Raw genomic sequence first — 22,237 nt, forward strand, 5'->3', positions numbered from 1 at the left:
TATAGGAAATAAGGTTATTTTATAAGGGATTATAAAGATAGTTAGAATTACTATATAATAAAGAGAACTAGATTAATAATAGAGGATATATATATATAGAGGAATAATAGTATACTGCGAGGAATAAAAGAATGTTTAATTAGAAGTTTTACGTTTTATTATAATAATGCATACTAAATTTATAAAGACGCTAAGTATAGTATAAGCTATTAGCTATAGGAGCTAAAATCTTTAAAGTATAGGGGAACTAATAAACTAGTTTATAGATCGGATATTAAGAATAATAAATTTAATATAGGCGAAATATTTTATAACAATAAGGTAATAAAGGCAGCTTACTAAGAGTATATAGACCTTAAAGATATTATATAAGAGGTAGAGGATAATTCCATTATAAAATAGGGAATATTAGTAGGGATTAAGACCCTACTAGACACAATATCTATCGCTTTATAAGACGTAAGAGAAGTAAGATAGTAAATTACTTTAGTACTTAATAAAGGCAGGAAGCTAAAGGCTTAAGATTCTTAAAATAAGATAAAAGACGACTAAGATTCTTAAGACGAGATAAGGTATACCTAAGGACCTATAATAGATAGCAACTAATAGAGTAGGGTAATAGCTTAGTTTAAGAATATATAAATAAGCTTAGGATAGAGTTTCCTATAGGTATAAAACTCTTAAAACAAAATAAGTAAGATTTAAAACTCTTAAGATAAGATAAGAATACCTAAGCCTAGTTAGACTAAGGTAGGAGTAAAGCTTAAGTTAAATGTAAGCTTAGGATTAAAAATCCTATAAAACTAAGATTTTAAGATATAAATAAGGACTATTAATAAGATTAAGAAGTAAGAAGACTTTAAAGATCTACTTATAAGGCGAAAACTAAAAGAAACTATAGAAGAATTTAGAGTAAGAATTATTATAGAGTAAGAATAGAAACTAGATAAGAGATTTAGTATACTAGGACGTATTAAGGATAAAGCGCCTATATAAAGAATTACTAATAGGCTTAGGGTAGGCATACTAAGAGCTAAGTAGCTTATTAAACTAGAAAATAAAGAGGATTTAGAAGTTTTAACTAGATTTAAGGAACGATATATTAAAGGCTATTATAATATAGTAATAAAAGATACTTCCTTATAGACGAGCTATATACACTCTAATAGTTATACTAAAAGTGATATAGATAAAGGCATAATAACAAGTAGGAAGATTTCTATATATAGTTAGATAAGAAAGTTATCTAGAACCACCCTATTATGGAAAAGGCGATAAGTTATATTAAAGGAGCCTTAATTATAATATTAAAGAATCTAAAGGAATAATTAGAGGACTAGAGAAGTAAAAGGCGTATTTTAGTACCTATAAATAAAGTTATAACGTTTAGATTAATATAATAAAGGTTTAAACTTAAGGATAAAGACAAGTTAAGAGTTAACCTAAAGTATTAAATATATTATACGTTAGTATAGATTATATATATAGATAATACGTATAATATATATAGAGTATTAAAAGATAAGTACTAAAAATACCCTATAAGAATATATTGGATAGTAGAAAAATAGAAGTATTAGAATACTAAGTATATATATAGCTAGCATCTAATAGAAGCCTAGGAGTTAGGTAACTTAATACTTTAGCTAAAAAAAATTCCTTATAAAAGAATGCCTAAATAGATAATAGTAATAGGAATGCCTAGAGAATATATATCTATAGTATATTAAAAATAAAAAGCGAATTAAGTATTAGCTAAAAGTGGACCAAGTATAACTAGGATTAAGTAGTTAATAGTTAAGAAAAGTAGAGGCCTATAAAACTAAAGGGAACTAATAGTAGAGCCTTAAACCCTTAAAGGAATTTAAGGACGGTACCTAAATTTATAAGTAAAATAGTAAAATTAATAGTTTAAAGTATTAATAGATAGTAAAGTAATAAGGAACTATATTTTACTAATAGTAGTTAAAAGAATAGGATTACTATATAGGAAGAAGGAGTATTCTTACCTATTAGTAATAATTTTAGGAGATTCGATAGCCTACGGCGAAGGCATTATTAATCTTAAAATAGGACCTATTTAGTTAACTATTAAAGGGAAATAGATTAAGATGTCTTTTAATATACTACTATTAGGAAATAATAAGGTAGTAATAGGGATACCTTAGTTATAGGAATATAATCTAAAGATCGATTAGGTTATAGGTTAAGTTATTATTAAAGATACTTAATAACGTAAGATATAATAATAAGCTAAGTTAGTATAGTACTAAGTAGGAGCAACCTATAAAGAAATAGAGAAAGGACTAAGTTATATACTAAAGAAATACTATAAGTATAGTAAGAAATTATAGTCACCGAAGAGTAAAAAGCTATTAGAGTATATAGTATAGGACTATAAAATAGAGTTAGAACTAGAAATAAGTCTAAGGTTCTTTCTAATCTATAAGCTTACTAAAGAAGAAGGTAGAGTATTAAAAGAGTTTATCTAAGAAAACTTATAAAAGGGATATATTAGACTATTATAGTTATTAATAGGTTATCTAGTATTATTTATACTAAAGAAGAATAGTAAACTAAGACTATGTATTAACTATAAATAGTTAAATAGTATTACTAGAAAGGATAAGTATCCTTTACCCTTAATTAGTAAGATTTAAAATAGAATAGGTAACGCGTAAATCTTTATAAAGATAGATCTAAAATAGGCATACTATTAGATTAGGATTAAGGAAGGTAATAAATAAAAAGTAGCCTTTAGGTTAAAGGAGGGACTATATAAACTATTAGTTATATAATTTAGGCTTATAAATATACTAGTAATATTCTAAAAGCGTATTAATAATATATTAGGAGAGTACTTAGATAAATTTATTATAGTATACCTTAATAATATTATTATCTACTTAATAACTAAGGAAGAATATAGGGAATATATTAAATAGGTTTTAAAGAGACTATAAGAGGAATAAATGCTAGTAGTAATTAAAAAATGTAAATTCTTTACCAAGAAGACTAATTTTGTTAGATTTATTATTAAACTAGGCTAACTTAGTATAGATCTAAAGAAGATTAAGGCTATAGTAAATTAGTAAGAACTAGAGAATGTTATATAGTTAAGATTATTTTTAGGGTTTTATAATTACTGCAGAAGGTTTATAGCGTAGTAGTTAAAGGATATTAAACTATTTACGTAANTAATAAAGAAAGAAGAACTATAGGTATAGGGAAAGAAATAGTAAGAATTATTTAAAAAAGTTAAAGAGTTATTTACCTAAGAGCTAGTTTTTAAAATCTATTAACTAGGACTAAAGATAGTTATAGAAATAGATATATTAGACTATATACTAGGGGCGTGCTTTATATAAAAATATTAAAATAAATAATACCTAATAGTATACTATAGTTAGAAGATAACACTACTAAAGTTAAACTATAATATCTATAATAAAGAGTTATTAGGAATAGTTATAGTACTAAAGAAATAAAGAGTATTCTTATAAGGTATAGAAAAACTATTTATAGTTAAAACAAATTATAAAAACCTAATAGGATTTTTAATAATAAAGGAACTTAACTAAAGATAGGTTAGATAGGTAAAGATACTTATAGAATACTATTTTAAGATTTAGTATACTAAGGGTATAGATAATATATAAGCAGATACTTTAAGTTAAAAAAACTAAACTATAAAATAATAAAAAGCTATTAGGGGCTTTACTGTAAAAAGATATAGATGGATTAATTAGGTATAATTACCTAAAAATTATAGTAACCTAGGAGGATAATAAACTAAAAAGAGTTTATAAGATACTAGAGAGCTTTTAGGTATAAAGAATCCTTAAAGTATAGCTAAAAAAGCAGTTAGAACACTTAGAGGAGGAAATATTATATAAATATAAAAAGATAAAGTATATCCTAAGAAGTATAGTGGAGTATTTTATAGAAGATTTCTATAAGGGAATAACTTAAGGATATAATAGAGCTAAAGGCTTAGTATTAAAACTCTAAAAGAAGTATATTATTAATAGAATTTAGGGCTTAGCGCGGAAAGTTATAAAGGAATATCTAGACTACTAAAGAAATAAACTAATAAGGTATAAGCCGTATAAAAGGCTATAACCTATTAAAATACTAGAGAGACTATAGGAGGTTATATTATAGGACTTTATTATAAAGTTATTAAAGTTAAGAGATCTTATTACTAGATAAGATTATAACGCGATTTTAGTAATAGTAGACAAGCTTATAAAGTGGGGATACTTCTTAGCGTATATAAAAGAAATATTGATAAAAGATATTGCTAGAATCTATATTAAGGAAGTATTTATAAAATGTAGAGCACTAAGTAAGATTATATTGGATAGAGATTTAAGATTTATAGTAGTATTTTAGGAGGTATTTTTAGCGGAATAAGGAGTTAGAGCAGTAACTTTTACTATATATTATCCGCAGACAAATAGTTAAACAGAAAGATTAAATTAGACACTAGAGTAGTATTTAGGGTACTATATTAATTACATATAGAATAATTAAGTATTGTTATTACTAGTTATATAGTTTATATATAATATAATACTATAGGAAGGAATAGGTATATTACTATTTAAGGCAAATTATAGATATAAGCTAAGAATATTATTATTACTATAATAAGTAAAGAAAACTAGTAGTATAGCTAAAGAGAGAATAAAGATATTAATAAATCGTTATATAGACCTTATAGAATTAGTAAAGGGAGTATAAGAAAGAATAAAAAAGTACTATAATATTAAAAGATCTAAGGGACTAGATCTTAAGGAGGGAGATAAAGTATGGCTACTATATAAAAATTTTAAGAGTTAATAACTAAGTAAGAAGTTAGACTACGTTAGACTAGGACCTTTTAAAATTATATAAAGGATTTTACCAGTTATGTTTAAGTTAGACTTATTAGCTAAGATAAAGATCTACCCTATATAGTATATCGCGATGTTAAAACCAGTATATAGGAGTATTAAGCTACTAGCCTACAAAGCAGACATATATAAAGGATAAGAAGAAGATAAATAGTAAGTTTTAAAGATTATTAGTTATAAAGACATTAATAATAAAATATAGTATAAAGTAAAGTAGATAGGCTATAGTAAGATTACCTAGGAACTACTAGAGAACTTAAAAAACGCTATAAGAAAGGTAGAGGAGTATTAAAAGAAATTAGATTAGGTAATAATAGTAAAGAAAGATTACTAAAAAATAAGTCACCTAAGGGGGACCTAAAAAGAGTAGTTGCTAAACTACTTAGATCTATTTCTCTCTTAGCTAAAAAAGAGTCTGTTTTCTTATTACTAAGTTCCTATAGACCTTATTTTATAAGTTTCTACTCCTTAAAATAGACCTTTTTAAAATAGATTAACCGAGCGGACGCTATAAGATAAGACTTAAGGGCCTATTGCTAAGCATTAGCAGCCTCTTATTTAGCGTCTTAAGAACGGTATAACTCCGCCAAAGTAATAGACAGTTTATTATCTAGCTATATAGTAGCAGATTAAATATAAAACCCTAAAATAAATTAATTAGGGAACTAGACGACTATTTAGAATAATAGGTCGCGTATATTTAGTATTAGAGATAGAGCGAACGTTATAGGACAAACAAATATTTGCTTTAGTACACTCTAAGCAAAAAAACGGTTGTTAAGAAGATGGGTTTGCTAATATAACGTAAACTAACCTTTCTTTCGAGTAACGAGAACACGGAGATAGTATAATCTCACTAAGAGATAGTATTGTAGCAATAGTGCGAGTATAATAAGCAGTTAAAGATAAAGGAATTGCTTTAGGTATAATAAGTAATAATATTAACTAAATTAATTAAATAGATATTATACCTTTAGTAAATAACCTAAAGATGTTTAGGATCTTTAAGGATAAAGATAAAAAGAAGGGAGATAGTATTATAGACGCTTTAAGTATAATATTATAACTACTTAGAGAGGAGTTAGAAGAAGCTAGTTAGTTAATTTAAATATAGTTTAAAATAGAGCTAATAGAACTATATAACGAGGAATAGTAATTAAGGTTATATAATATAATATATATAATCTATAGGATCTGTAAAATCCGTAATAGAGTAAATAGAGTATACGTATACTATGTATAAAGAGGATTTTATAGGAGTACAGTTATATATTTAAGGACTTTTAGTCCCTACCTAGATAGTTCCTTCCTTATAGTGATTTTTAGAACACAATTAAAGTTAATTTATTAGGTAACCACTCTACCAATTAATATTACGTTATTAACTTTAATTTACATCACTTATATACCTAGCCTAATAATGAGCCTACCGTAGTACCTGCTATAAGGTTCCGTTATACACTATACTAAAGAAATAGAGGCCTGTCTTCCTAGCGGTCTTTAAAGCTATCTTCTAACTCCGCATCTAATATAACCTTGTTAATACTCTCCTCCTATAAAGTAAACCTTTAATAGGCCCTAGGGGAGAGTAAACGATCCCTTATAGGTGCTAGCGGATAGTGGTTAATCTAATAGTTGGAGGATCCGCAGCGTACACATTTACCTAAGATTCGCCACTCTTCTCTTCTAGTGGGGGAAGTTGATTAAGCTTGCCGAGAGGAGGAGGTTGTAAGGGTATAAATGTTAACTGCTAAGAGATCTATCTAATCCTTGTTTGAACTTTAATAGGGGGGTAGTTAGCTAGCTCCGTACGAGCCCTAGCGGCGAGAAAGTTACTAAACTATTAAGAGAAAAGCTGGGTAGGTAGTTGGTAGGTTAAGCTAATATAAGAGGGCTTTACAAAGGGCTGAAGATAGCCCTAATTAGAAGGTAATAATCTTATTTATATCTGCCCAACTTTAACCCTTTACCTTATATAGCAGGCGCTTAAACTTGGCTATATAGCCTAGGAGAGGTTAGTCTCCCTACTTAATTGTTTAAAGAGCGTCCTTTGCTTCTTGCATTATATTAGGGTTATCGTTAATCCTTTCTAGCTAATCTAGAATTGTCTAATAGTCCTAGCTCTTCTGCGTCTTTGCGTATAACAACTAAGGAAGAACCATTACTTGTACTAAGGATTTAAGATTGCCGTATACGTAGTAAAACTGTGCTATACTGTCCCTAATAGCTTCTCCGTCTACTTAAAGCTTTGCCTTAATTTCTAGTAACCAGACCTTAAACTTATATTGCTTATTATTAAACTTTATAGGATCTAGGAGCCGTGGCTTCTTATATAGGGTAAGAAGGGTAGAGGTAGAGTAAAGTTAAAGTAGCTCTGCGCGTAGTTGCTAGTTCTTAACCTATGGCTAATTAATATCGTTCTGCAGACGGTTAAATATTAGTTAAAGGTTGGCCTATACAGCGCTGAGGACCTACTGTAGTTGAGGGTCTATGGTAAAGGTAAAGAAAAAGAAAATTGATAAAAGGTTAGAGGAGGGCGGTTCTAATAAGGGGCCTACAAGGTAAGCTATAGGGTGTCGAATTGGAGAATTAATAAACTAATAAGTCTATAAGGGGTGCCTATACAGCTGTAGGGCTTTAATGAGGGTGCCTTAAGCGATGATTCGATAACAATAAATAATAACTATAAATTAATAAACTATAAGCCTAAGCCTTTATATAGAATGGGGAGCTTAATATAATGTTATGAACTTAGTTAATTAAGGTATGAGTATGGTATAACACGCATGCAACCTGTATAATTGGATTGTTTTATAATGAGGATATTAAGCTAAGGAGCAGAAGGTGGAGGAGAGGACGTCTATATATGTGCGCTAAGTCCTTAAGCAAGCCCTTAACTAGATCCGTTACGGGTGTTATAACACCAAAAGGGTTCTAGTTAGGTCCCTAATTAGACGTATTAGTATATTTCTCTAGCATTTCTAACTTAAGAGGAGATCTTAAAGTTACCTCTAGCGCTTAATTTTCTAATTAGCTTAGGTAGGGCTAGAGGGGTTCTAGTTACTTTTTAATAGTATTATAACTATTATAGAGGGTGTCCGCATTTTCTTTAGTAGTAATTATAGGTATATAAGAGTCTTTAAACTCCTAGCGTATCTAGGTATTAGGGCTCGTTTAGCTATCTTATCTAGATGTTTATATTATTATAATCTCTTACTATTAAAGGGACCTTTCTACCTTAATATAATGGCTTTCTATAAGGTATTTATGGAGTTTCTGTTTAGGTCGTTATGAGATTTTTAAGGGAGGATAATAGGTATAAATAAAAATGTAAATAAATAATCTGGTTCTTAAGCTAGCTACCCTTCTAAATAGAGTAGAAAAGATTTAAATATAAGGAGACTTTATAGACAGGGGGCTATAAGGCATAATTATAGGAATAGAATAGATTGGTAAGAGAGATAAATCCTTAAGGAGGTAAGGCCTTTAGGATTATAGAGACTATATACTATAGGTATATGCCTCTAGTATATAACCGGCGACTATCTAAGGGGCGTCTAGGGGTTATCCTAAGGGTAACCTAAGGTGTCCGCAATAATATCCCTTATACTTATATACATCCACCTATTTCTACTAACTTAGTAATTAAAAGCCGATTATAAAACCATAAGTTGCCGCAATTTATAGTAATCTAATGGTAATCTACCGTATTCTGCTATATTCTGCTAAGTTTTACTAAATCCTACTAAGTTCTACTAGAACTATTATTTAAATCCTATTTTACTCCATATATATATTAACTAAGCAACTAGGTAAATAATATATACCCTTTCTTCCTATTTTCTTTCCTCCTTTTCTTATATAACGTCTTAATTTTATTATACAGTTTATATATATAGCTTAATAATATCTACTTTGCTATATATTATCGCCGCTTATACTTACTCCGTAACACTAGGGAGCCTCCTAATAGGTTCTTAATAGAAAGCTAAGTATAAGTGTTTTTAAGCTCCTAGTGGCCCTAATAGGAGCTATTAAAAGCCTATTAGTACTATTAGGAGGTATAAACAATTTGCTAATATAGTATCTCTAATTAGCCAATGTTACGTTTGCTTAAAGGAGTTAAAATTATTATATATAGTATAGATACTATTAAAAGTGGACATTAATTAGAGGTAAGTCTTTAATAACATTAGCATTAATATATCTGCCGCTAATATTATAACCTTCTATAAAGTGTTTAGCTAATTTTATCTACTAGTAGTTAAGCGTCTTATATTTATTAATAAGCCCTAGTTTATAAATTAGTAATAGAATTTAACGCTTTACATCTATACCTTAAAGATAAAGACTAAAAAGCTAAGTAAAATAGTTAATAGAGCTTTAAGCGCGGCCTAATAAAAGATTAGATATAAGAAGAATAGCCCACCCTAAGTATATATTTCGTAATTTATTACTTCTTAATTATGCCAATAATCCTTCTATTAGTTAGTAGAGTAGAGGTATATATTAGCTAATTGCTTTATAGTCCTATAAGAGTTAAACGTCTTTAAACTCTAGATCTAACTTCTATAGGCTAAAAATAACCGTCTTCTGCTAAAGATTACAACGCTTTTTATAAAGGATATTTGCGACCGTATTAACTAGTTCTAAATAGATATCTATTATCTCTATAATCGTATTACGGATTTCTTTATTCTCTAAAAGGGTAGTAATAAGCTGCTTTACCTTCTTCTTTTTTACCTTCTTTTTTTACGCCTTATCCTTTATTAGCACTAAGCTATAGCTTTACTAAAGAAAGGTCACTAAAGGACTAATACTACTCCCTTAAATGCTCTAAAATAACTTTAACCTTCTCTTCCTTTATTACTAGGCACGATATCCGCTTAGCGGATACTCCAGTTTACTTTTAAATAGGCGTCCGCTAGTTAACTGGTATTATATTTATAGTAGAGGCGGGCAATTTAATTATTAATATATTACCGGTTTAGTGGCGCCCTCTACTTAATATCGCGGGGGCCAATAAAATAGATATATTTATTAATTATAGAGCTGCTTTTATAGATAAATTTAACGGTATGTTTAAGATAATAGCTGTTATAGAAGTAGAGATTAATTTCGTTAAAAAAGGCAACTGCTCTATATATAATATAAGTCGGACCGCCTAATAAACCCTACGAAAGTACCTTAGACCATAGAATCAACTTTTTGACAAAAAAGGTTAGCGATATCCGCTTGCGGATATACGTTCTATCGTCTGAGCCTGCTGAGGTAACCCGAAACACGGACCTTATGGAGTGAAAACCACTAATCCCGAAAAGGAAGGGTGATCTACTCTCGCGCGGTCCTCCGTACGTGAAAACATATACGTTATCACAAGCGCTTTCATCCAGATATTAAGACATACTACCCGAATAGTTCATACGTTACAACCAACCAGAGCGCGCAACGGTAACACGTGTGACGCTTCAAACCTCGGGCTTTGTAGTTCTGAAGATAGACGAATCGACGGTTTTCAAAGATTGAAAAGTACTCCAAGAAACAATAAATTATCCGCATGCAGCCGCACTTAGTTTAGCACGTTATGCTGTACGGAAACGAGGGAGTTGAATGGTTGACTTTACGATTCAGCCTTGCCACATTTAAATCCAGTCTCTTATCGCAATGTCAGCCTTGCAGCAAATTACACGAATGAGCGTCAAAATAAATTAGCCTTGGGGTGCTTGAAAGTCGTGAAGCTATCTGCAGGTGGGGTAGAAGGCCCTTGCAACACTTTCTCCATTCTGATCGTCCCCTCTCATATTTTGCTGTACACCTCTCTGCTGACGCTCTGGAGAGGTACAAGTCGGTAATTTTCTTGACCTAACAGATCTGGGGTTACCCAATACTGCCAGTCATGACATCCAGTCATCGCTCCACCTCAAATTCAGACACATTATCCGTCCGTAGTCATGGTAGCTCAAGTCGAGGCTCAACACGTCTGATCGTGGTTTTGCCTGATGCTGCTTTGACGGACTCCTATGAGATAGGCGTACCGGTCCCCGAGTCAATGACCATATCCGAACTTCAAAGGGAAGCTTTGCGGCGAGCTCGTGTTCTAGGTCTCACCATACACAGAGGCGATTTCAATCTCCGCCTCGACTCGCAGAACGGCCCCATCGCCTTCCCAGAAGATGTAGTTTTTGACGTCGTGGATACAGGGTTTGCAGCCAAAGTGTGGCTTGTTCCCACAGCGGCCGCTTCAAAGGTATTGCTCCACTTGAGCTTGGTAGTTCGCGAGCTGATTTGGTAGTCATTAAAACACCAGGCAAAGGAGGTTTATATCCGTTGGATCACCCCTGCTCGTGCTTTGGACTTTTCCACCCTATCGTCTATTCCTCCTGACCTCAGTCCGATTAGCCGTGAAACCGCAATCTCTGAGCTAAAAGGTATCGCTATCGATCGTATCTACGATGGTCCGTCGTCCAATGAAGCACCCCTACTATCCAAATACCAAGTGCAACTATTTCTCACGGAATGCCCGTTATGTATGACAAATGAGACAGATATCCGCATTGGTGATCTTCTATGTGATACAGAAGGAAGTCTACAGCATCCTTTGGATATCTATATCGTTCCTATCTCAGGCAAGCCGTCTGACGCGGACAGCCCTGAGACGCTGTGGGCCTTTGAGTCTACTAAACGCGGGACTGCGGCATTTTTGACTTGCCTGAAGCTTGCTATTAACCAAGCCAGAAAAGTCACTTCAGATGCACCAAAAAGACGCCTTTTGAAGACATATTTCAGGGTCACACATTTTACACCCGCGCTCACGGCTCTATACACACTTCTTGAGGAGAATAAGCTGGAACCCGATTCCGTTGCTATCCTCGCGACTTGCTTTCGTGAACTTGCTCTTAGGATGGTTCCCAGCGAGCTTTTCGGTCACAGTGTCAAGGCCGTACTCGAAGGTTCAAGACAGATTTTTGCCTGGCTAGATTCGGAGCTTCGTGAGACTCCTGGAGAGATTGACGACCCCGAGGCAGCGCTTGTCCGCTCGGTTGAGTTCAAAGAAATAACGGATGATCAAATCCTCAACGAATATCGAGTTGGTAAGCGGTGTGACATCGTAGAATTCAAGGCATCAGGCGATCCAATGCGTACGGGATCCTCTTCCGAACCACGCAAGATTAGACAGGTAAAAGTCTGGACTGCCGCAAATTGCAAGCAGAATGTACGGCTATTAGCATTGGCAATGTGGGGCCACTATGACCCTTGTGGAGACTTTTATGTGGATTTCCGAGATAATATAGAAAACCCTTTCGACAAAAGGCGAATTCCACTTACGTCACCAAAAGAATTCCCACGTCTATTAGCAGAAGCAAACTCCCATCCGCACCTTCGGATGGCAAGTCCAGAAGACCTGAAAGACCGCCCCACGGCAATCACACTCTCTACGGAAGGCTATGTCTCAGTTTTTGACAAAAACGAAGATTACTACCAAAAAGATGTTCGTCCTACTATCTGGAATGCCGTCTCAGGTACAAAAATGCTCGACTCGGGCTTTATCAAAACCCTAGAAACCGCGTTGGGGGCCATTATCAAACAACGCAAGGTAGAGGGCACATGGGCCTTGGACGACTGGCAGTACATGGCAAAATCTCAGCCAGTCTATGTGACCCCTCATGAGGCGATCGTGATATGCTTCGATTTGAGCTCTTCTATGGCTGAAAGTCTCGGCCATGAATGGGTAGGTGCGCCGAACAATCTCGACAAACTTTCAGAAACTAAACAGGTCTTTCAAAATGTCATTGCTAGAATGGTCGGTTACCATCTGCTCATCAACCACATTGGCGTTATTACATTTTCTAATAGAAACCTTGTTACCGTTACTACAGAACTAACTCAGCTATCTAACCTACCCCAGGATTTCAAGGACATGATGGGCGATAAGAAAGCTAGAGGCTGGACCGCGTTATGGGATGCTGTCGATAAGGCTAAAGACATGTTACTCGCATTTAAGCAAAAACACCCCATTTCAAAATTGCGCATCATAGTCTTAACGGACGGCGAAGACAACCAGTCTCAGAAGAATCCTGCTGACCTCTGCAGAGAGTTGTACGATGCGGAAATTGTGCTTGATTCTCTTGCAGTCGGCTCTGGAAAAACATCTGATCTATTCAAGATATCAAAGCATACAGGTGGATATGCCTTCAAACCAACATCCCGAATGCTCTTGTATCAAATTTTCCTGCTGGAACCATTCCTCGACATTTCTGTAAGGCCTGATATAGAGAGGGTACCTCTTGAAAATTACAACACTTCCTCCCCGAAGGAACCGGACATGAAGACCACATATGATTTCCCGCATTGTCGCCCGCATCCCTTGGAGAAGGGCAGCTTCATCTCTCTCAGCGACTGCGGGCGATTCTTTCCCTCCAGATCCATGTCACAGAATCAAACAAGGACATCTTCTCTCGCTCAACGGCTTGCCCCGAGAGCACGTCCTCCTGCTGATTGCCTGCCCAGGAAAACGGTTCATCCTCGTATTTTACCACAATCCGATACACTCTCCGTCACCTCGGACAGATCAACGGTGTCATCAGGAAGGGTTCTCATGAAAGAGATTGATTTCATTATTTTGAATCAAGAGTCCTACTTCGACGTCTATGTCAACGAGATTGATATGTCATTCTGGAAGGTGGTCATGGCCGGTCCAGTGGGATCACCATACGATAAGGGCAACTTTGTGCTCTCAGTACATCTAACAGAAACGTTTCCGCAAACACCGCCGTTGGTTCGGTTTTTGACTCCGGTTCTTCATCCGAATATTACAAAGGTTAGTTCTTGCCAGAATTTAATAATCGGTCATGCTAACACTGTATAGCACGGACGGGTCTGTCATGCAATCTTTACCAAGAATTGGGAAACATCATATCATGTTCACACTGTCTTACGGTACATGTACGAACTTTTGAAAGACCCCGAGGTAAGTACATTAACTGAAATTTTGATGAATTCGTATAGTAATCTCATTAGCCGGGTGATGCTATTGACGAGCTGGCAACTACAAAATTTTGGACCGATCAGGCAACCGCAGATGCGGAAATCCGTAAATATGTCAGTCCATTCATGTCACAGATTGCTAGATCCCTTACTAACTGCACATAATGTTCCACAGGTTGAGAAGTTTGCAATACAAACCCGAGACGCTCTGAAATCAGGCATACTTAAGCAGGCATCGCAGTAAGCCTTTCAAGTCTCCCAACAACCTCGGACTTGAATTAAATTGCTTGGCGCTTCAAAACCATCAAATTGAATTAACTCGAGCTAGTTCCGGAAGACTTAAAAAGCTTAAGCTGTTAAGATAATATATATAGTCCCTATAAAAAGTATTAGCGTAGTATAGCAACTAAAGGTCATCTAAATCGCCTAAATCTTGCCCGTAGAGCCTTCGCATAAACTTCTCTAATAGCACCACCGGCTATAAGAGGAAATCCATAATATATAATATTATTAGCGTAGTATTAAGGCTTTAGTAGTAGGGTTAAGTCGTTATCTACTATCTACTAGTCCCTTATTTACTACTTAAGCTATTCTATATCTACGTACTAACCTAAGCAGCTTATATTAATAACGGCGTTCTTATGCTATTACCTTAAATATTAAGTAGTACTATTTATATTAACTTTATACCTTACTCTATTTGGCCACATTATATTTCTAGTATTATTAAATACTTATTCTAGCTTATCACTTATTATTAGTATATTAAATTAATTAATTAATCGCGAAGTATAAGAAGCATAAATAATTAATATAAAGAGCTTACTAGTATAAAATTAGGTTTAAGACAATCCTTTTCCCTATATAGATTATTCTTTATCTAATCCTCGTACTTGTTAAAAGTCTTACCTTTATTAGAGTCGTCGCTAAAGCCGTCATTTAGAAAGGCTCTTAAGCCCTCCTCCTTATACTATTAGCGCTTAACTAGCTGAGTATTATAGAGTAAGTATAAGCGATAATAATATATAGCGAAGTAGATATTATTAAGCTATATATATAAACTGCATAATAAAGTCAAGACGTTATATAGGAAAGAAAGTAGGAAATAGAAGAAAGGAGTATATATTATTTACTTAGTTAATAGGTAAATAGGTATCGTACTTTTTATTTATTTATTTATATCCGCTGTATTATACTACGTACAATACTACGCTGCAGCCTCTAGGCTATAGCGCTATAGTTTTATGTATATATATCCTTTCTAGGCAGCTTAATATATACTAGTAGCTATATACTAGTAGTTTATAAACCTCTAAGCTAAGGGCTTACCGCTTCCTAGTAGAATACTAGGTTGTTAACAACTATTAAGTAGTAAGAAAACAATAGAAAGAACTATAAGAAACCCTAACGCCTATCTCTATCCTTTTGCTCTTTATTATCTATCTACTAGAAACCTAGTAGGAGTTACCTCCTTTTAAGGATCTTACTACTTTTAGCCACTTCCTAGTAGCAATTTCTGTCTTATCTAAAAATAGAAAAAACGCTTCTCTTCCTTTTTATATATAAAATAACTTCTTTAGAAAGAGAAAAGAGCCTAGTTTTCTTTGTATTTCTCTTCTTTCTCCCTAGTATAGATAACAGTCTAATAGTAGGTACTTAGGAGTTTATATAGCACTATATTCCTTAAAGCACCTACCTTTTTTTTTTCCCTCCCTATTATTTTAAGGAAGGGTTTAAAATGGCCTTTTCCTAGTTTTAGCTGGAAGAAAGCTGTTTGTAGCCTTTTAGGATATCTCTCCTTAGGGCTTTAAGAGAAAAGGAATTGCTTTCTTTATAGATTCTAAAATAGTATTTTCCTTTATTTTTATTCCATTGCTAGTTATTTCCCCACTATTCTAGTATCTTTTTTCTTGTTACTCTCCCTATATAGGATAAAGAAGTATATAAAGATTATATTTTTCTTTTAGAAAGGCCCTTTTTAGCTAATTTATCTATTATTTTATTTCTATGGATTTTTAGGTAGCTAGAAACCTAATAGAAGTTAATAAAGATATTCTTACTAGCTAAATAGGAACAGCTTTACATAATTTTAAAAACTAGTTCTTGTCCTCCTATAAGAGAATTAAGTTATAATCTTTTAATAGCTGCCTGGCTATCTATAAAGATATAAACCTATTTCTCTTCTAGTCTTTATTACTTTAGGTATTCTAATACTCTATAGACTGCATAAATCTCTATGTTTATAATTTTTACATAGGGTCCTAGATTCTAGCTTATTGCGTATTTAATCCTATTTCCCTCTCCTATTTTATATACGGCTACTATATTTAATTTATTGTCTTTAGAGCCATCTATATAGTATATATCTACTAGGTCTTACTTTAGGGATTCTTATAGATTTTTTATTAGTCTTAAATATTCTTATACGGCCTCTTCCTTACTACCTCTAGAGATAGAAGAAAATACAGAAATAGGAGAAGACTACGGTTTTTGCTAATTTAGAGAGATTCTCTCTATTTTCTAGTTTTAAATTAGCTGCTAAACCCTAGAGACTAGGGATTATAGCTATATCTCTAGCTGTAAGAGGTGTCTTATAGTAGAGTTTTTAGGGCTAGAATTAGAGCTAGAACTAGCTGCTAGTTCATCCCTATCTTTGTTATTTTCTTTTATATAGACCTTCTTAATTACGTGGTTTTCTTTAAACTTTAGGATTTTTAATACGTAGCTATTATAAAGCCTTTTAAATCTGATTCTAGTGGGAAGAATAGGGGCTTTAATTTATATAGCTTAAATAGGGAATCCTTTAAACGCTCCTAGAATTAGTTTTAGGGCCTTATTTATAAAGATTAGTATCTAGCTAGTAAGTAGTCTCTAGATTAATTTTTCTGCTAGCATTATATTCTAGAGTCTGCTATAGTAGTAACGCGAGCTATATAAAGCTGCTGTAGGGCTTATAGGGATAGACCTCTTTATATATTGCCTAGTCTTCTAATTAAATAGAAGGCTACTTTTGACTTAGAGATTTTTATATCTATATATTGTTTAAAAGTAAGCTTAGAGTCTAGAAATACCCCTAATTACCTAACTAGGGGTTTAGGGGATATTGCTACATCTACTAGCTTTAGCCCTTCTTCTATAGTAGTTTATTTACTATAAAAGTATATAAACTCCGTTTTATTAATATCGAAACTAATAACAGCCTCTTTAGCTTTAGATATTAGCTGTTATGCTATTCCCTCTAGCTTTTTACAATTAGATTTCGCTAAATTTAAGGTAATTGTAATTGCAAAGTCGTCTATATAGCTAAGGGAATAGGCTCTATCTATCTCTAGGCTGTAGATATTACGGATATATAGTAAAAACAAGTAGGAGATATGGGCGAGCCCTATAGTATCCCTGTTTCTATTCCTACTTTTTCTTATATTTGCCTATTAAAGGAAAGCTGTAGCTTTTTTTTTTAACTAAGGAAGGTAGCTACCCATTATATAAACGCTATAGGTAGTCCTGGTTCCTTACAGATAGATAAAAGCTCCTATGGAAGACAATCCAGACAGTCATCCATATCCCTCCGAGGAAGCGAACAATTATCCAACTCTACAGCTCACCCGAAGCAACGAAAAGTATGCTAATGAAGGCCGGCCGAGGTTCAAAAACGAGATCACAATCTGGAAGCGTAGCATGGCGGACCGAGCACTTGCTGGAAAAACGGGCCGTTCTGGAACAGCTCATGCTAGCTTTCTTCCAGTCACTCCTCGGGTCTAGACGGTAAGACGCGAAGCCGAACGCAGGAACGAGACGGAGATAAAAAGCAGAATGAGCATCTCGCTGTTCAATCTCCTCCCTGGCATCTTGATCGAAACAGGAGCCGATGCCGAATCATCTCGCCCGGACCTGACCCTCTGCCGCACGGGTTCGACATCTCAATTTAGGCTCAGTTCTGTAAAAGCTCTCTGAGGAGCTCGCACCCCTCCTTCGACGATGTAATAACATAACGGCAATTGCCCTTTCATATTCATTGAAAACGAGCTGAATGTGGATCCTGTGCGTTAAAGAAAAAGGGTGGGCTATTGATGCACAGTTTTCGCTACATTTTGTATCCTTTCAACTGCTTGCTTTGGCGGTGCTTGGGTCGTTTGCGAAGCAAAATGATTTGATGCCCGGAATTGAAGTACGGAGCAGCTCTATTACGCGGTTGTTAGCTTTTGTGAATATTCCACCCTTCTTGCCACTAGAAGAGCTAGAGCCCGATAGATGCCAATGCCGAAGAATATATCATCGCTTGTTGCTCTATTCGGATCTGCATCTGCTAATTATGATCGATGGGTCATATTTCGTGTGGCTGCTAATATACAATTACGAACATTGTGACGATGTGTCTTGCATTTTGCCGTGTTGGGTTGTAGGACTGATGCCTAAATCCGACTTCCAACAGCCATAATTGCAGTTGACCACACCCCAAAAGGCTATTATAGTGGCCAAATGCAGGAAAACGATGCGGTCGAGTGTCGCACATTCTCCCTAAGCCGCAAACAGTTACTACGGTATCAGGGTTATATTTTGTGGGTGGGTCGCAAGCAGCTAGGGGGCCCCACAATTAATTACACCAATTAACTACCCGGTCTCTATGTAATTAATATACGTTTATTTACACATCTTCGGCTAAATCTCTTTAATATTTACTAACAATCATTAATTACAAAGCCACTTTTGGCCCCTGCATGCACCTACACCACCCTGACGCATCCGGTTGAAAGCGCGTGTTGATCTTAGCGATAAAACGACAGAGTTTATACCTTTTGAAGTAATATGCACGGCCATTTTAACGTATTTTTAACTCTTTTTTAGGTATAAATATACGCATTTTGATTAGCGTGATCAACACACGCTTTCAACCGGATGCGCCAGGGTGGGGTATGTACCCGCCCCACCCACAAAATATGACCCTGATACCGTAGTACATATCGTACACAAGTCACACATAACTGGTCACAGCATCACGTTAAAGGCACAGACTCGTGAAAAAAAAAAAACTTTTAGGGTGTGAAACACCTCATGCAACCCCATTACTCCTATCATATTATTTTATATAACCTTAAATAATGCCGAGGTGGACCCCCACCACCTCTTCCTTGTCAAATTATCTGAGATTTGAATCACAAACATGCAGATCACGGCGGAACTGAAGTTAAGACGGGAGCGCTCGAGGGAAGATCACGACGCTATGCGCCGAAGAAAGAGAAGCCTGCCACGTGAGGGAAGAATGCAATGGTCGGCAGAAATAGACATTAAGGATCCAGCAGCGGGCATGGCGCCGTCAAGTTTACCGCTCGTTAAATGTGGAAGAAGTATGATCAGGCGCTTATAGAACCATGGCGAAACCGGCGAAAAGACCTGCGAAGACGACGGCTAGGCTGTAGCTCTGGCCGAGGTTCATAGCAGTGGTGGCAGCTCCCTTATTGCCACCAGCCGCTGTGGTTGTTGCAGCGGCTCCTCCGAAGCCAGTATAGGCAGCAGTGCCAGTGGCGCTGGCACTGTTGGCAGAGCCTGAGCCGGTAGGGCCCATGGTAGAGGTGATGGTAGAGCTGTTTTGGCGGGTGGGGCTTTGAGCTCCGCAAGGGTGGTTTGCTCTGCACGTATAGTCAGATATGAGAGCGTGACGCTAAAATGTGGGACAGATACTCACCGGCAGTCATTCGAGCAGGCATTGTCTTGCCCGCAGTCAGCGACACACTGATTGCCCCACTCCTGGCAGATAAAAAAAGGAAGAGTTTCAGAGTATTCAGTTTCGTTGGGTGAGCCACCGCTGGCACAGACGCAACTGTAGGTCAATGTTTTCTAAAGATATTCAAAGTCAGTTGAGTCTCCAGAGCTTGCCTAAGACTGGCTTTGCATAGCCAATTGAGGAAGGGGAAGGTTCGGGAATGGATGGCAGGGGTCTACGGAGACATCCTTGCTAGTCCCCTATTTTCAATTGGGTTGTTCGGTGGTGTTGAAATCCATCGTGAAGTCCAATCTCGAAAACGAAGCTATCGAGGAGCTTCATATTCCATCCAATCCATTCAATTGTGCATTAAAGAACTCAGGCTGGCTTACCGGGTCGCAAGTGTTCGACGATGTGGTGGCAGAGTTGCCAGGCATCTGAAGACAGAGCAGAGGACATTGCCTAGTTTGCGAACTACACCATGTCTCTGGAAACTGTTAGTGCCACGTCGGTAGATTGAGAGTGCAGGAACGTACGTCTCAAGGATAGAGATACTGAATTCGGGTCTATGCTGTACTGCTCCTGGGAGAAGGTCAAGCCGGCAAAGGCGAGAGTAAAGCTGAGTAGGAATGTAGAGTGCATTTTGGAATGATCTGGAAATATGAATAGAGTATTACAGAGTACTGGAAGTATAAGAAGGGATAGTTAGCTAGGCAACTTCTTAAGGAGAAGGTGGGAGAAGAAACGTTGGGGCCGATGCGAGTTGGTTGGCTGGGGAATCGGTGGGGATGTCAGGCTAACCTTTTGGCCGAAACGTATTGACGGAAGGTCTCGGCGAGAAGCGTAAAAGTGACGGGAGTATTACAATCGAATACAAGTACGGCTACTCAAACAAAAGTATCGTGCAGAAGAACAGGACGAGTTGTATGTGAATATACCAAGCGAGTGTGGGCGTGAGGGAGTAAAAGAGGCTGGGAACAGCAGCTTGTTTAAAGGGAGGCCAGCGGAAGGCATGCCCAAGCATAGCCAGATCTGTTGCGCTTCCCAACCTCAGCAGCGCCCCCCTTGCTTGACTCGATTTGCCCAGCCATGGCCTTTCTCCGCACTAGGATGCAGGCGATGTGGAAATAGACAACGCCACGGCTGCGAAGAGTGCTTGCTTTTACGATCGTTGGGGCCGTCCGGTGGTCATAGTAGTCTTATATGGCTCGGCTCGCCAGCACCCCCCAGCAATCAGCCTCAAGGAGCTCGCCATCCTTGACGACTTCGGCCGGCTCGAAACGAATTGGCGAATGATTCGTTTCGAACGCCGTCCATGCACCCGCGATATTTTCAAGGGTCCGCTGAGAAATTGCCTGATGGCGATAAGCGTGCCGCTGAAAATGCCCCGAAAGTGTGCGACCCCTCTGGAGCTTGTCCACCACCACTGCTGCATGCCACCGTCTGATCCACAGCAGTCCGACAAAACACTCTGCGCCAGCCGCTGCGCATCCCCTTCAAACCCCTCTATTTGATAGCCATATCAGTCCTCCCGCATTTTCACTGTGCCGTCCGGCTAGACGGGACACACTAAATGGATGGAGTCTGCGGACTCTGAGACACGCTGCAACGGGAGTTCCTTCGCTCATGGCAAACCCGCCACCTCCACCACCACCGAGGACTTGCCAGTCCCGCCCTACTGGCAGCGACACCAGAGGAACGACTCTAGCTTGAGCTACGCTTCCGTGGACAATATCAGGCATACGCCCATCACTCTTGAGGACCACACAGACGAAGGATCCGAGCAATGCAAAGCCTTATGGGCGAAACATGTCACTATTGATGATTACGTTATTGTCAGTGGGAATGCACCAGCCGTAGGAGCTTACGTCGTCTGGAACTGCACTGTCGAAACCCTAGACGTGAGTGATCTGGCTCTACGCAGACCTGTACTCTTTGCATATGAAACTTAAGCTCCCCACATACTAATAAATCCTAGGGAGGTCCCATGAAGATTATGAAAAGGTAGCAAGATGTTATCTACGGACCTGCCTTGACCATACTCATGTGTACTAGGTACTCAGAATTTGATGAGTTACGAAGGAAGCTTGAACGAACGTTTCCGCACGCGGGAGTGGCAATGCCGCCATTGCCCCCGAAAAGTGTCATCTGTACGAGAACACCCTCTGAAAAGCACCCCACGTTCCACTCCCGGACTTATCTGACTATTGAATAGCACGTTTTCGACCGAGGTTTCTGGAACGACGGAAAGCTGGCCTTGCCTACTTTTTGAAGTACGTGCGCCGTTGTCTTTTGCCATCACACTAACAATATTTATCCATCTGACTATTTATAGCTGCGTCTTGCTGAACCCAGAGTTTTCTGGATCTCCCGTTCTTAAGGAATTCTTGTTCTCATAAATGCTTCATCCCATCAGCACATATTTATCCAGTTAATCCATAATGTCTTATCCAATCCTAGGTGCCCTCTTTCTCAACTCATCATCAGATGTGAGCGTCTTCAAAGCCGATATGATGGGCCATTATCGTTGGTACCAGTTCCGCGTGAAACATTACGATACGGCCCCCGTCCTATTCTAGCCAGACTCTGATAACCGTGTACTCTCAAGGGTCTCTTCGGAGGATCTTGTCCCATATGCTTCTCCTCATACGAT

The 22,237-nt window shown here is 36.6% G+C and overlaps 3 protein-coding genes across 3 annotated transcripts; 2 read left to right on the forward strand and 1 right to left on the reverse strand.

Moving 5' to 3' along the window:
• Positions 1–10,794: 10,794 nt before the first annotated feature.
• Positions 10,795–14,127, forward strand: K441DRAFT_678664 (uncharacterized protein; the record flags this gene model as incomplete). The annotated part of the gene is made up of 5 exons (XM_067651177.1): positions 10,795–11,145; positions 11,191–13,716; positions 13,765–13,866; positions 13,917–13,997; positions 14,059–14,127. 5 exons carry the CDS (start codon positions 10,795–10,797, stop codon positions 14,125–14,127), a joined length of 3,129 nt encoding a protein of 1,042 aa, XP_067502338.1.
• A 4,785-nt stretch (positions 14,128–18,912) lies between these two features.
• Positions 18,913–20,583, reverse strand: K441DRAFT_662470 (uncharacterized protein). The gene is made up of 5 exons (XM_067649047.1): positions 20,386–20,583; positions 20,121–20,267; positions 19,977–20,071; positions 19,567–19,718; positions 18,913–19,510 (listed from the first exon to the last, which is right to left on the reverse strand). Exons 2-5 carry the CDS (start codon positions 20,224–20,226, stop codon positions 19,243–19,245), a joined length of 621 nt encoding a protein of 206 aa, XP_067502339.1. The 5' UTR covers positions 20,227–20,267; positions 20,386–20,583; the 3' UTR covers positions 18,913–19,242.
• A 416-nt stretch (positions 20,584–20,999) lies between these two features.
• On the forward strand, positions 21,000–22,167 carry K441DRAFT_662472 (PX-domain-containing protein). Its single transcript, XM_067649048.1, has 5 exons — positions 21,000–21,485; positions 21,563–21,588; positions 21,640–21,734; positions 21,800–21,857; positions 21,920–22,167. The coding sequence occupies exons 1-5, from the start codon at positions 21,162–21,164 to the stop codon at positions 21,981–21,983; spliced, it is 567 nt and encodes a 188-aa protein (XP_067502340.1). The 5' UTR covers positions 21,000–21,161; the 3' UTR covers positions 21,984–22,167.
• The last annotated feature ends 70 nt before the right edge of the window (positions 22,168–22,237 follow it).

Source organism: Cenococcum geophilum (assembly GCF_001692895.1).
Source record: "Cenococcum geophilum 1.58 unplaced genomic scaffold K441scaffold_30, whole genome shotgun sequence".
NCBI classification, from domain to species: Eukaryota; Fungi; Ascomycota; class Dothideomycetes; order Gloniales; family Gloniaceae; genus Cenococcum; species Cenococcum geophilum.